Source organism: Mugil cephalus, chromosome 6, assembly GCF_022458985.1.
Source record: "Mugil cephalus isolate CIBA_MC_2020 chromosome 6, CIBA_Mcephalus_1.1, whole genome shotgun sequence".
Lineage (NCBI taxonomy): Eukaryota > Metazoa > Chordata > Actinopteri > Mugiliformes > Mugilidae > Mugil > Mugil cephalus.
In genome coordinates, this window is record NC_061775.1 from 1,289,975 (window position 1) to 1,304,840 (window position 14,866).

At 38.3% G+C, this 14,866-nt stretch overlaps 1 protein-coding gene across 1 annotated transcript; it reads left to right on the forward strand.

Moving 5' to 3' along the window:
* The first annotated feature begins 1,854 nt into the window (after nt 1-1,854).
* LOC125009426 (cystathionine gamma-lyase-like) lies at nt 1,855-13,219 on the forward strand. Its single transcript, XM_047587393.1, has 12 exons — nt 1,855-2,099; nt 3,876-3,957; nt 4,089-4,184; nt 4,276-4,385; nt 4,668-4,802; nt 4,939-4,996; nt 5,111-5,188; nt 5,566-5,718; nt 8,159-8,280; nt 8,803-8,855; nt 9,099-9,237; nt 12,285-13,219. Exons 1-12 carry the CDS (start codon nt 1,914-1,916, stop codon nt 12,300-12,302), a joined length of 1,230 nt encoding a protein of 409 aa, XP_047443349.1. The 5' UTR covers nt 1,855-1,913; the 3' UTR covers nt 12,303-13,219.
* Nucleotides 13,220-14,866: the final 1,647 nt, after the last annotated feature.

The following is a 14,866-nucleotide window of genomic DNA, read 5'->3' on the forward strand; positions in this document are numbered from 1 at the left end:
ACTGTTCAAAAAATGTTCAACAGTGTTCAACAGTGCAAAATAACAGTGCAAATGGCAGTAAATAATATACATATATATAGTATATATAAACTGAACATTGTAAATATTGTGCAAAGTACATTTACACGTTTGCTAGAATTAAATAGATTTTTTTTTTCTAGTTTTAGATGCACACACACACACACACACACATATATACCTGTCACCTCACTGGTCACATTTGGCCTAAACTTTCCCATTTGGTCTACATATTGATAAGAAATTAGCATGCATTTCCACATGTTCATTACAAGTAAATACTTTTACGGCTACTTGTCAACAAGGACAGTGATTTTAATCAGACTTAGCGATCTGTTATCAGATGGGAGACAACTTACTCGGCCTTCACCTTGTTCAGTGCCAGTTGCTCTTACAAAATGCTGCAATTAATGATATTGATGTGCCTGGTAGGTTTTTGAGGGCTTGTGTTGTTTAAACCTAATTGGGAAGAAATGTACATTTACATAGGTACAGTATGTGGAGTACATATTGATTTAAATGTACGGGCCCTTTTTAGTCGAAACACTTGAAAAATCTGAAAGTTGTTTTTGTTCCTGTGCGATACCTAATATAAGGTAAATTTCAGCATTCATTCAAAGATAATACAATATTCGGGGTGGCACAGTGTGATGGTTAGCACTGATGCCTCACAGTGAGAAGCCTGGGTTTAAATCTGAATTTATGCCCTATCTTTATACATAGTAAAAGCCTGTGGTGTTTAACTAGACAAATGCAGACAATGTAAAAATGTATACAGAAAATGTGTTTAATATTTACCCCTTAACATTCCGCTGGGTAGTATATGGGATAGTAGTAACTTTTTGAATCAGAGCTCTGGACACAAGTTGTGTTTGAGTAAATGTTGCATGTAATATGTGCTGTGTATTTATTGCACCTTATCACTCTATGCACAATGTTATGTAACTATTATGATTGACTCACTCACTGAATCATTTTTGTTTCCGATAAACACATATAAAAAAGAAGATTAAAAGGTTTGATGCGATATAATGTCCCTTTGCTGACATAAGAGTGTATCCTTATGTTTTTCAGTGTCTTAACAATTAATGTAATTTTCTTGAAAAAGTATTTTACATATCTGAAAAAGAGTGCCAGCATCGTTGACATTGTTTATCTATCATCCATTCAGTATGTACTTGATTCTGTCATTATTCCACACATGTTTTTCAAAAAATGGAGCATCTCTATTCTCATGTTTATCAGAGAATAAGGAAAATCAGACTTCTGACGGCGCCATTGAAGTGTCATAACAGATCTCTTTCTCCCCCTATGGTTCAAGAATGGAAACACAGAAAAACGTCTGCTATGTTTCCCACGAGGAATAAAAACATGCACCAGCTTCAGTCTATCATGGCATGGCTATTCCAACTTTTATGGTGGGGTTGTGAGGCAGTCTGAGTGTGGCAATGGGTGTATACAGAGAACATTACATTTTTCGTTTCTATTTTGTTATTTTTGTGACATTATGTAATTAGAAATATGAATTTCCGCATAGGTCGATTGCGTTTAAGATTTGGCTGTGAAACATTAACCTACTTGGTGAAATAAATACGTATTTTAAAAAATACAGAAAGGACCCGCCCCCTCCCTGAGTTAAACAACAGGAAACGTTGCATCAGGCATCTTACTTCAAACACAGAACATAAGAACGGGAACAACGTGCATGGTCACAAGGAAAGGACGCCCCCTGCTCAACAGCCAATCAGCGACGCTTGCTGCATGTTGATGAGCGCTGATTGGCTGAGGGACAAGAGCCGCTCCCAGCCCAGATGGCTCTTCCTTTTGCCATGCTGAGGTAACGCAATCTCACACTCGGTCTTTTTTGTGGTTGGCGTTTGGAGGAGAGCATTGCCATGGATCCAACAGTCAAGCAAGGCGAGCAGAGCGACGTATTCGCCGGCTTTAGCACGGCCTTTAAATCCTTCGCCACAGAGGCCATACACGTCGGCCAGGAGCCGGAGCAATGGAAGTCAATGGCTGTGGTGCCACCGATTTCTCTCTCTACCACATTCAAGCAACACGGACCGGGTAACCACGCCGTGAGTATCCCGAGATGAGTGGTTATTTAAGACTGGCATACCGACAAACCTTTTTAGAGTCATACACGGTGACTGGCGTGTTCCAAAAAGCAGACGTTTTTTTGTTAGTTTTTTTTTCTCAATTTAGACACATTTCAAATAACTGCACCTTCTCCTAATATATCTCTTGTGTTGTGCACTATTTTTTTCCCGAAAGCTCTATATCTGCTGTATTGGTTGAATTAATTGGATATATAATTAATTATTGTTAATAAATATGGTGGTAGTGGGCATCCTAGTTTTAGTTCTTAATAATACCATATTTTAGACCTATAGAAGTAGTTTACAGGCCATGTATGCGATCATGGATCAAATTAGCATTGAGTTTCTATGGCATTGCATAGACGCATATTATATGCATATGAGGGAGTGACTGTGCATATGTCAAAGCACATGTAGCCAACCACCAGCTGAATTCCACATTTGTGTCTATCCATGTGAAATGTTAAACCATCTTTAGATTTCCTCTCTGTGTGGTAGTAACCCTGAAGCCATGTCTGGGACAAAAACCAGCCTGTGTCAGAAATGTAATTATTCTCTTTACCGCAACTGTCACATTTTCTCTGCAGTTGATGTATTTTCTGTCAATGATTATAAACATAACATATAATGAGTTACAAAGATCAGAGGTCATTATGTTTAAAGTATGAGTAGTATGACCTTGAGACATATGTACACATATGTACACCATTAACACCATCTATTAAATTAGTTGTAAAGAAAACTAGAAGTAGTTTAATCGATCTGCTTCAACTTACTTGACTTACTTCTGTCCCCAGTGAGAAATTTGCTTTTCTATCCGTATACATGACACATAAGATGTTGATTTCCTAATGCATTTCCTAATCGACCTAATTCTTGTCTTTGAGCCAAACCAAACATAGAGCTTATAGTGAAGGGGCCATCGTCTGGAGCAGATAACATGAACAGCGTAATGTTTACACCGGCCTTGGTCTTGTTCACACCAAGTAAACTAAGTAAACAAAGCACACCTTGTTACAAGGTATTCAAGCTACATTTACTGCTATAGGCATGTAGTCTATAGCGTATACAATGTATGCTTATGTGTTTGTAGACTAAACATTTTTGTGGTTGTATTAGCTGCATTTTATACTTCCCCAAATCAGCTCCTATAACGTCACTCGGCATCGGAAAAGTAAAATTAATATACTCTCTTAAGCCACATTCAGTTTTAGTTTTGTCCGCACACAGACAAGCTTTGTGTTTGTGGCAAGTACATACATGTATGGGTGTTTTTACTGAACCTTTTGGAAAGGCAGTTTGCAGATAATGAATGGCAACCTGATACCCAGATTAGCATATTTTAAACGCTTTTTTACCCAGATACCCAGGGTAAAAAAAAAGAGAGAGAGAGAGAGAGAGAGAGAGAGAAGGAAGGAAATATGAAATCAAGAATTCAGTAATATATGAGCTCAGAGTTTAATTTCGTTATTTCTTTTTGTTTTCAGACAGTGTCCAACTTTTGCTACGCTTTGAGATTGCTGCAGCTTAGATGTCCAGCACTTGTGTCCCCTCTTGAAACTTCAGTCTTAAATAATGGTCACACTGCAGTTAACCTCATGCAGTTCTCTTCTTTAAAATACTCAGCATTCCAAAACAGAAGCCTTCACGATTAGTTGGACTGTATTCGTCAGTTGGGATTGGAACATATAGTGCATTGTCTGAAACTGGTATGGGCACTTGAACTTACCTATCAAAACTAATTTCTCTCTGTAGGGGTTTGAATACAGCCGAAGTGGAAACCCTACCAGAAACTGTCTGGAGAAAGCGGTTGCAGCTTTGGATGGAGCAAAGTACTGTGAGTAAGATATATTCTGCACATATATATGTTATATTTTAATAACACCTGAATACAAAGACATGAAATTTTGATGCTTGAAAATGGCAAGTATTTCAGTTTCAAGGATTTTTATGGGTCTTCTACTGCAGGTCTTGCTCTCGCCTCAGGACTGGCGGCCACTGTGACCATCACTCACATGCTCAAAGCAGGTGATGGAATCGTCTGCATGGATGATGTGTATGGAGGTGAGACATGCCTAGATTACTGACTTACGCTGTAAAGCCACATTGCGAGTTGGTTAAGTGGCATTAACTTGGCCTCACTTTCTTCTACAAGGCACAAACCGCTACTTCCAAAGAATTGCTGCTCAAATTGGTCTGGATGTGTCTTTGGCTGACTGTACAAAACCAGAGCTGCTCAAGGCTGCCCTGAAGGCCAATACTAAAGTAAGTCAAAGAAAAGTATCATAAGAAAATGGAAGTACAGTGTTTGTTTTTCAAATCTATTTGGCAGCTCTTCCAATAGACGTCATCTTTCTTTGTTCTAATGAAACACATCCGTGAAGTCTTGCGTCACTACCATATTGTAGTGTTTTTTGTGTTAACTCTGAGCAGTCATTGTGAATCAGCACTTTCTGTGATGACCGTTTTTGGCTCTCCGTCTTCAATGTCTGACTCACATCTCCCAAACATGTGCCTGTAACTGACGTCCTCTATTTTTCCGAGCAGCTGGTGTGGATTGAAACACCCACTAATCCCACAATGAAGGTGGTTGACATAAAAGCCTGTTCTGAGCTGGTCCACGAGTACAACAAAGACATCGTGGTGGTTGTAGACAACACCTTCATGTCGGCCTACTTCCAGGTAAGTCCAACAGAGGGGCATTTCATGCACTTTTGACACTGAAGCAGTCAATTAATAATTTCCTGCAATCAAATTCCAGTTTGTGTGTAAACAACTGTGGAATGATTAACCCATGTGTTCTCTTGTACTCTCTCAGCGCCCCCTGGCTTTGGGAGCTGATATTTGCATGTATTCCGCCACCAAATATATGAATGGTAGGTTTTAGATTAGATTAGACCGTTACACAGGTGAAACCATATATTTACATACTCCAATTTAAATAAATTTTAATATGGACTTTTGCCTTTTCCACATCATTTATTTGGCAGGTCACAGTGACGTGGTAATGGGTCTGATCTCGATGAACAATGATGATCTGTATGAGCGACTGAAGTTCCTGCAAAATGGTGAGTCATCTGTTATCACTTTATAATGTATTGTACATTAAAATAGTGAATGTCTTGATTTTTTGAACATTTGTTCTAGTTTTAACATTTATGGCAATAAAGTGTGATATAAGGAAATAGAATGCAAACTAGTTCTAGCATCTTATATGCAATGCCCTTCTCTGCTACACTCAGTATTAGGTGAACAGGTTATTTGTCCCTGACCTACATTCACTCTTTAAACACCAACACATGCTCCTGTGAGGTCAAAGTTATGAACCTATTCAAAACCTTTTTAGAAGGAAGTTTTTGTTTTTGCAGTTCTTCACTTGATCTGGATTTTTGGGCTTTGTTTGTAGCCTCTTTATTTTTCTTCATGTGATTTTGCATTGGTTCAGCACTGGGTGGGGTACCGTCTCCCTTTGACTGCTACCTGTGTAACCGTGGACTGAAGACGCTACACCTACGAATGGAGTGTCACTTTAAGAATGCCATGGCTGCTGCCAAGTTCTTGGAGGCTGATCCCAGGGTGGAACGTGTCATCTTCCCAGGTAATGCAGTTGAAATTATTTCCTTTTGTCATACTGAAATATTGTTGAAACAATGCCAAAATAATAATTTGACTGTTTAGTTACATGATGGAAGAATGCCACAGTAGGTTACAAAACCTGAAGTGCTGTCTAGGAATACAGTTTTCGTTTTGCACTTTATTGTTTCGTACATTGCCTTAGACCATAGGTCTTCAACAGGGGGTCCGTGACCCCTAGTGGGCCCACAGAGGTACTGCAGGGGACACACAAAATCTTTAACATTTAAGGAGACTCTATTCAGTCCGCAGGTGAAATCCCATGTATGTATGTATGTGTGTTTATGTTTATGTTTATAGTACTTGCACGACCACTCTATTGTTGCACCGTTTTTGAACATGTGCAATGTTTTAATAGCTTAATATTGAATGCAAAATGATGATAATAATATATATTTATGAATGGCACTAGGCAGAGTTTAATTTAATTTACAGTACATATAGTAGGTAGGGGGTCCCTACTTAATCTCTCCATCAGTTTGGGGGTCTGTGGCCTGAAAAACGTTGAAGACCCCTTCCTTAGACATACATTTCATGCTAATTTTTTACAGTGCCCCATCCAACAGAATAAACTAAAATGTAACAATTTGATAAAATGTCATGGTTTTCCAACAAATTGCCCACTACCTAATTTCTTTAGAAAGAAACCAGGCCTTGTGAATGTTGTTACATACAGTGGGTAAAATAAGCATTGAACACATCACAATTTTTGGTGTCTTGGCTTTCCATGCCTTTTTCCACCCTCCTTTCTGCTTGTATTCAATACTTTTTCCCTCTGTTATTTTACAGTATTACACATAACTTAATCACTGAACTTATTTGTTTTGGTTTACTATGAAAAATTGTGTTGTGTTCAGTATTTATTTTACCCGTTGTATCTAGCATTTTAATTTCCAACTCAATCAAAGTGAATTCATCAACACTCTTCGTGTTTGTTAATTATGCTCAACTGCTGGCTCTCAGATACCAATAAACGCTTCTCCTTGTGTCACTAAACCAATACATTTCGTGGACACTGCTTTTGTGACATTCAGCGATATGTGCAGCTATATGATTAGCACTAAACTAACACAGTAAATATGAGCTTTTCCATGCTTTTAGAGATGCACCGGAATCTATAGCTAATGTAATTGGAACTACAAATGAGCTACAGTGGTGAAAAAGTGTTTGCCCCCTTCCTGATTTCATATTTTGTTTTACATGTTTGTCACAATTAAATGTTTCAGATCATCAAATTATAATAATAAATATAAGTAATAAAAGTTTAAATTCACAAGTAAGCACGAAATACAATTTTTAAATGAAGATTTTTATTATTAAGGAAAAACTAAATCCAAACCTACACAGCCCTGTTTAAACATAACTTAACTGTGGTTTATCACACCCAAGTTCAATTTCTCTAGCCAAATCTAGGTCTGATTACTGCCACACCTGTTCTCAATCAAGAAATTACTTAAACAGGACCTGCCTGACAAAGGGAAGTAGACCACAAGATCCTCAAAATCATGTCGAGATCTAAAGAAATTTAGCAATAAATGAGAAATAAAGCAATTGAGATGATCAGTCTGGAAAAAACGATAAGACCATTTCTAAAGTTTTACCCACAAATGGTGAAAGCATGGAACAGTGGTGAACCCTCCCAGGAGTGACTGGCCGACCAAAATCACCCTAAGAGCGCAGCTACAACTCATCCAAGAGGTCACAAAAGACCCCACAACAACATAAGGTCAATGTTCATGACTCCACCATAAGAAAGAGACAAGGCTAAAATGGATAAAATTACTTCAAGACCAAAACCAATGCTGAGCAAAAAGAGCATCAAGGCTTGTCTTAGTTTTGCCAGAAAACATCTTGATGATCCCCAAGACTTTTGGGAAAATACTCTGTGGACTGACGAGACAAAAGCTGCAAAAGACTCATTGCATGTTATCATAAACACTTGATAGCAGCTGTTGCCGCTAAGGGTGACCAGTTATTAGGTTTAGGAGGAAATCACTGATTCACACAGGGTCATGTAGGTTTGATTTTGTTTACCATTAATAATAAAAACCTTCATATAAAAACTGCATTTTGTGTTTTATTGTGTTATCTTTGACTTATTAAATTTGTTGTTCTGAAACATTTTATTTTAACAAGCATACAAAAACATATAAAATCAGTTGCGTGGCTCATTTGCGTGGCTTAATGGTAGTTTCAAATACATTAGCTATAGACTCTGATGGGTCTTTGAAAGCATGGAAGGGCTCACATTTTTTCTTTTAGTTTAATCAAGAAATCAGGAAGGAGGCACTTTTTCACACCACTTAAGTGTGTACACTGTCTATCAAAAGCACAAACCTGCCTAGTTTAAAAGATTAATACTTCACTGACAGGTTTTTCATGTTTTCCACCTCTCTCTTTGGTAGGCTTGCCATCTCACCCTCAGTATGATATTATGAAGAAACAATGCACCGGCTGTCCAGGAATGATCACCTTCTACATTAAGGGGAAACTTCAGCACGCCACCACCTTCCTCAGTAACCTCAAAGTAATTTGCCAGTAAATTTGATTTGATTTTGTGTATGACAAGTGGAAGGTGTTGCAAAACGTGACTGTGAAAAAAAAGACTGGCTCCGGTTACCAGTCAAAAGGTGGAAAACACCTCAGTAGCACAACTACTTCCTGATGGAGGCCTTTTAATGCCTCCCTGAATAACCAGCGCTGAGATGATAATTCATATTTCACACAAGAAATTCTACTACACACAATCAAAACATGTGCAGGAGTGAATGCAATATATGAAATTTGTTAATATTGGAAACAGTTTCTTAAATTCCATGATTACACTTGTAGAAGCAAGTTGCACATGTCACACGAAGAAGTACATACTTTGTTGTACATGACAAACATGATTCAGACAATGTTATTGTTATTTGTTTGGAGTTGTTTCTGGTATTATTTTATTTATTATCTTATTATTATCTTATCTGTTTGCAACTTTGTTCTTTAATTCCTCTCCTTAATTTCTATGCTATTTCACCTCATTCCCTCTATTGTCTTTTTATTTTAGATGTTTGCTGTAGCTGAGAGTCTGGGTGGATATGAGAGTTTAGCAGAACATCCGTAAGTATCCCTGTAGAGATTAAATCTTGAACCTGTTAAAAATCATTTAGCGCAACCTAAGCTGCAATTTGAAATTCCACAAGGGGGCAGCAGAGATCAACAAGAGACCCATGTGAAGCTCTCAAAACTAACTTTGATATAGACACATTATTTCCATTATGAAGTCTGTGCTTCTGCCCTAGTCTCAATTCAAACCACAGGATGTACAGTATATAGCTAATTCTGTCCTCTACAATAATTTAGGGCAATTATGACCCATGCATCAGTGCCAGAAAATGAGAGGAGTGTGCTGGGCATTAGTGACACACTGATCCGACTTTCTGTGGGACTGGAGGATGAGGCCGACATCATTGAAGACCTGGATCAGGCACTGGCTGCTGCTGTAAGTATTAGACATCAGTTTGTGCAGCAATACTACTGAGAGCCAATTTGTTAACTTTTGTCCCCTCTACTGCACACCTACCCACAGTTCCTCAGTTTGTTAAAGTTTTGACTTCTTCAGAATAATGACCAAGGTGACTCAGAGATAACTTGTTTCCCTCATCTGATGCAATTTAAATCAGAAAGCTGAAACAACAAGTCTTGAAAATGTTGTTTTTTAAAGTAGAAATGACAGAGGGATTGTTAGCAATGTTCACATAATTAACTGGCATTGACCTTACGCATCTAATATGCAGAGATTATTTTAAATATTGAGGGAGAGGTTTCTTTGTCTGTTTGCATAGCTCCCTATCTACGCACACTGAAGGATTATGAAAACTGAGACAACTAATTCTGATTGGATAAACCCTATAAAAAGAAGAGGCACAGACATTGACTTCATATTAATTTCGTCTATAAATATTTGACATCTATGCTTTCCACCAGTTAGTAAATGTTAAAGATGTTGGGCTATATTCATTTCATCTAGTAAAGTATAAGTCTGTCCACACCAAGATGTGACACTTTCAGGATATTTTTAATTTATCATTATTTCCAGATGAAGTTATTAAATACAAAAGTTTCCATGGGGCTACAGGAAAAACTAACCAACAGAAAATTTGGTGTTTAGTATGCACTGCAATCTTTGTGCTGTGATCACCGTACACCCTGATGCTTATGGGTTGAATACATAGACTGTATATAAATATGGACAACGCGTCCCTACTCCCTTACATTGGTTAAACTGGCGGTTCTTTCCCAGGTGATACGTGCTGCGCCATCCTGTGAGTTTTGAGCCTGCATAGTACAGCCCAAGAGTGGAGCCATGCAGACAAAACACGCACTTCTGCCAGACTCACTTGTTTTCTTTGATTAATACTACACGCTACTCTACTGGCACCAGTCACATAGAAATGTTGGATTATTCGCCATGCATATTGGTTTATTTAATTATTTTTTACTACTCTCACAGTCCTAGGGGACCACTTTACGGTGTTGTTGGCATGATAACTAATACTCATTATGAGGTCACATCCTGTTGCTATCACGTCAAATAACTAAAACAAAATTTATCAGAACAGTTGACACTTGGTCATGTATCAGCACTATATTAACTACCTAAAATTACAGAAGCCCTTGGATCCTTGGGAAAAAATATTTGATGTTTATTGTTGTTTATTGCTGTTGTAGTGCAGCCTCTGACCTATACTAGCCAGACACCAGAGGGAGCTCTACATTCTTTAGCTTCATTTCTGAGGAGTTTTTCCAGTCCATTTTTATGTACAGTTTATGGTTGAATACAGTGAACTGGCTACACACCCACAACTACTCGTTAATGATTAATCATTAGATAAACACACCTGTGGCTCTGTGCACTTTACACTTATCCAGGTTATGTCTGCTATCAGAGTCAAGGTCTTTAGTAAAAACTAGAACAAATGCTGCTATTTGTAACTTCCAAGAAACCAGTCCCATTTAGAACTGAGAGCAGTCAAGCCACCTCTTGTTCTCTGTTTTTGACACACACTTATTATTTTGCCTAATTATTCTGCAACATCTTGGGAACATTCAGGAAGAGGCAGCCCAGGAAGGATTGCAAACAAAGATTGAGTTAGTTGTGCAGTAGTTCCCAGTTAAACTCCCTCTGTCTGCTGCATGACCAGACACATCATGTATCGAGAGGTTTGTGTGTTTGGTGATATTCTTTCATTTTCATTTGCTCAACACACCCATGTTTGTCAAGTTTTCGCACATTTAAATTTAGAATATTTATATACTCACACATCCATGCTTTCAGTTAAAAATATATGGAGTTGATTTATTAGCTGTTCTCATATGACTGTTCTCAGTGTTTCTGCTGTGGATTTTTTTGAAGTGTTCCTGCTTGTGAGAGCAACAGTTGTCTCATCAGAACAACTGCAGAGTTCTCAGAATTCACTCTCAAGTTCATTGCCCAGTTTCTCTCACCTCTGTCTGGCGCTATTCATTGTAGATTCTCAGATCTGGCAGGATCTGTCCAGACATCTGTCCAGACATCTGCATTTTTATCATCCCTCTTTTTTTGTTGTCAACACCAGAAGAACAGATGTGGGGGAAAAAGTACACTTTTGTCTAGCTCCATCTGCCCAGGCATGCTGATTGAAGTTTCATTACACTGTGGGGGGTTATATACATAGATGGGTGTATATTTTAGATTTTACATGAATGCATTAAGAGCAAAGACATAAAAAAAATGTGATGAAGCCACTACATGTAACAGCTCATTTAGAATCAATTTGGCCAGAGTTTGTTATAACTGTCAAGTTAAATCTGTAGTAAGTGAGGTCTCGTATTCTGGTTTAGTATTATTCACCACCAATTCCCACCTGCTGACTGCATTAGCATCAGCAAGCAACTTAAATTTCCGCCTCTCTTGCCACCTTCATCCGGACATGTCCTGCATGGCGGTTTACATCCCCTTGGCTATCAGATAATGTCGTTGAATCCCTCTGCTGCCCATCTGGAGCAAATGGAAATTAAATGGAGACAAATACATCTAATGACTGTCTGTGGTCCCAGAAAAAGCGTCCTATGACCGGAGAAGCTTTTAATTGGATCGAACAGTGGGTTAGACTGGGGCAGGCAGTTAAATATCCGGTCAAGCGTTCTTATCCAAGTTTGGGTTTTGAATAACAAACTGGGCTCTTGGTTAGTCATTTGGTACTACCTAATAGGTGGGTCATAATGCCGGGGGTTGGTTGCCTCTGTAGTGGGCCCTCCGTTATGTACAGGCCACGCTGTTGACTTAATCAGACACAGACTTTTTGGCATCCCGCTTCATCTCATCAAGCAAAGAGGAGAGCAATGATTCTGCTTCTTTTTTTTTCTCTCGCTCTCTAATAAAGGCATCTTTTCAGGAAATATCACAGCCTGCCGCTAACTGTAGCCTCTTCTGCTGCTTCTTGGAACAACTAAGCAGAGTATTGATTTCTCCCATGTTTTTTTTCCTTTTCTTGCTATCTTTAATAGCATCCAAAGAAGAAGTGAAATACCTTCCAGTGGAGTGGCTTGAAGTATTGAACCACTGCAGATCAACAAATGATTTCAACTCAGTGAGATTCACCTTTCAGGGAGCAACTCGTTCTTGAAAAAAAATACAAAATGAATACTGTATGTGAATAATTATTACAATTGTTACAGGAGAATCTTTTTAATAGAACCTCAGTTTTGATTTTTTTTTTTATCATATGCTGATTCTGCATTGTTTACATGTTTACTTGTGATTTTTGAAAGACTTCAATGAGTACAAAACTTTAAAGGAGTGAGTTTCTGCAAGTTTCTGCAAACCACTGTACCAAACCAGGTGTCTCCAGATGTTCGCATAATAATATCACTGTTCCAAGAACAGAAACAAGTATATTTTAACAATTGACCAGATGTGGAGCTCATGCTGCTTCTTACTGGTGAAAAAGTCAGCTTTACAGATGCTCTAAGAAGCTAAAGACAAACATCTTGCCATCACTAAGAACAAATATCAGAAATGGTGATTACAAATAAGTTGGAAGCAGAGGAGGTACTATATACTAGTTTTGTATGACTACAACTTGATATTAATCATTGCAAACAAGAGATTCCTCATGTTTGAGACTAATCAGGACTTTTGCCAATATATGTGGGAGGGCTTAAGTACACACATGCCTTATTTGGAGCACAACTTCCCAGCAATGACTACTGTGAAGGTGTTTAATAGTAGCAACCAAAGGTTGTTACAAGAACCTTTCTCGGAATAATACTGGATGAGGAGCGTTGTGTGTTCTTGAAGCCAAAAAAGCAAAATCTCTCCCAGGCCATGTCTCTCTCTTTTATCTGTGCAGAGACTGAATCCTGTAGTTTCATACCATATTGCTGCTCATCAATGTCATTAATGTAACTGACAAATCCATTAAAATCAGTTTGCAGTATAAGTCTCTGCGTTTCTCACTTCCTCTCAACACTGCACAAACACAGTGTAATTGTGAATTCAGCATCAGTAACTGTAGCAATACGCCACATTCAATTTAGTATGGATGATGAGAGTAGGATGGGAGGGGGTGCGCACTGGGGTTTGAGCACATGAAACAAAGGAGTCCTAATGACCACATCATCAATAACATTTGCAACTGAAAGTATCTCCTGTAGTAGACCATTTCTGAGGATTTGGTTCAGTGGAACTTCAATTTTCTCGTACCTACTTAATACCATATAATGGATTTTACATGTCTGAGGAGTTTCTGCATCAGTGAATGAATTTATTTAAGCCCTGCTTACTCCCAAAACTCTGCCAAAGCAGAAGGCAATAGAAACTGGCAGGGAGAGGCTTTGCATGAAAAGCAGAGGCGCCGCTAAGGTGTTTTTTCTCCGTCTTTCCTTCTCTTTTGGAAAACGTGTCTTTATCTGATGCGTCTCCAATGAGGACCAAAAAAAAGAAACCAAATGGTAGAAAGCATTATCTTGTTACTATGTGAGTTTTTTCTTTATTATATTCAGTACTTAATAATGTGAGCTGTCGCTAATTTAGATGTGGAAAATGTCTTCACCGTAACCATAGAGTTATGACTGTAACTGCTGCATCATCCAATTGCCTTCATGTGATGGATGAAGATAGCCTCCAGTGAAGTCACGGCTGACATTCATGTACACAAATGTGTTGATAATTTGCTCAGCATAGAGCAATATTGGCTTCCTGCTCTCTGTGACATTTAACATTTTCCTTTTCACCTTGAACCGCTGTCAGCTGTACCTAAATTTAAACTATTAAATTTGGTTTTACTAGTAGTTAAGAACTATATATTGGGGTTTGGAGCAGCAATTTCCTGGAATGCTGTCATCAGTACATCTTGTTGTCTGCCACCAGAAACTTCTGGAAGACACAGTTTCTAGTGAAGAAACAACCCCGCAACTTCAAATCAATCAAATCAAATCAAACTTTATTTATAGAGCATCTTTCATGCATAGACATGCAACACAAAGTGCTTTACACACATAAATTGAAACAATTACAAGTAAAACCCCTCCATACCACACACTCACACACACACACCTGCACACTCTCAATACTGACAATAGGGAGACATGGCATGACACTGAGGATTGAGGAAGCGCTATCTTTGGGGCCATACACTCTGGGAGGAGTCACAGGGGGCACCAGCACCCAGGACCCCCGACCCCGACAGACGAAAGCCAGCCGGACCGAAGGGACCCAGGGACAGCCCAGGCACCGTTCCCAGCGTGGAGGACCCCCCTAAGGAGACACTGGAGTTAAAGCTAAAAACTAAAAACATAAGACAGGATAAAAAAAACCCTGAAAAGAATAAGTTAATAGAGTGAACACCTAAAAGAACATAAAAACATGTAAGATAGTGAATAAAATAATACTAATGATAAGTAAAACAAATAAAATTATTTAAGTTTAATATCATCTTAAAAAGAGGGTAGAAGCAAATATATATATATATGTGTGTATATAGATATATATATAGATATAGATATAGATATAGATATATAGATATATATATACATAATAAGTTAGAATCACATATGAATGTAAGAAGAACTTAAGATACTGGTTAAAA

Excerpts from the sequence above, each read along its gene's own strand:
- LOC125009426 (XM_047587393.1), top strand. The coding sequence starts at position 1,914 with ATGGATCCAACAGTCAAGCAAGGCGAGCAGAGCGACGTATTCGCCGGC. Across the intron at positions 4,386-4,667 it reads CCCTGAAGGCCAATACTAAA|CTGGTGTGGATTGAAACACC; the intron begins GTAAGTCAAAGA and ends TTTTCCGAGCAG. Across the intron at positions 4,997-5,110 it reads CGCCACCAAATATATGAATG|GTCACAGTGACGTGGTAATG; the intron begins GTAGGTTTTAGA and ends TTTATTTGGCAG.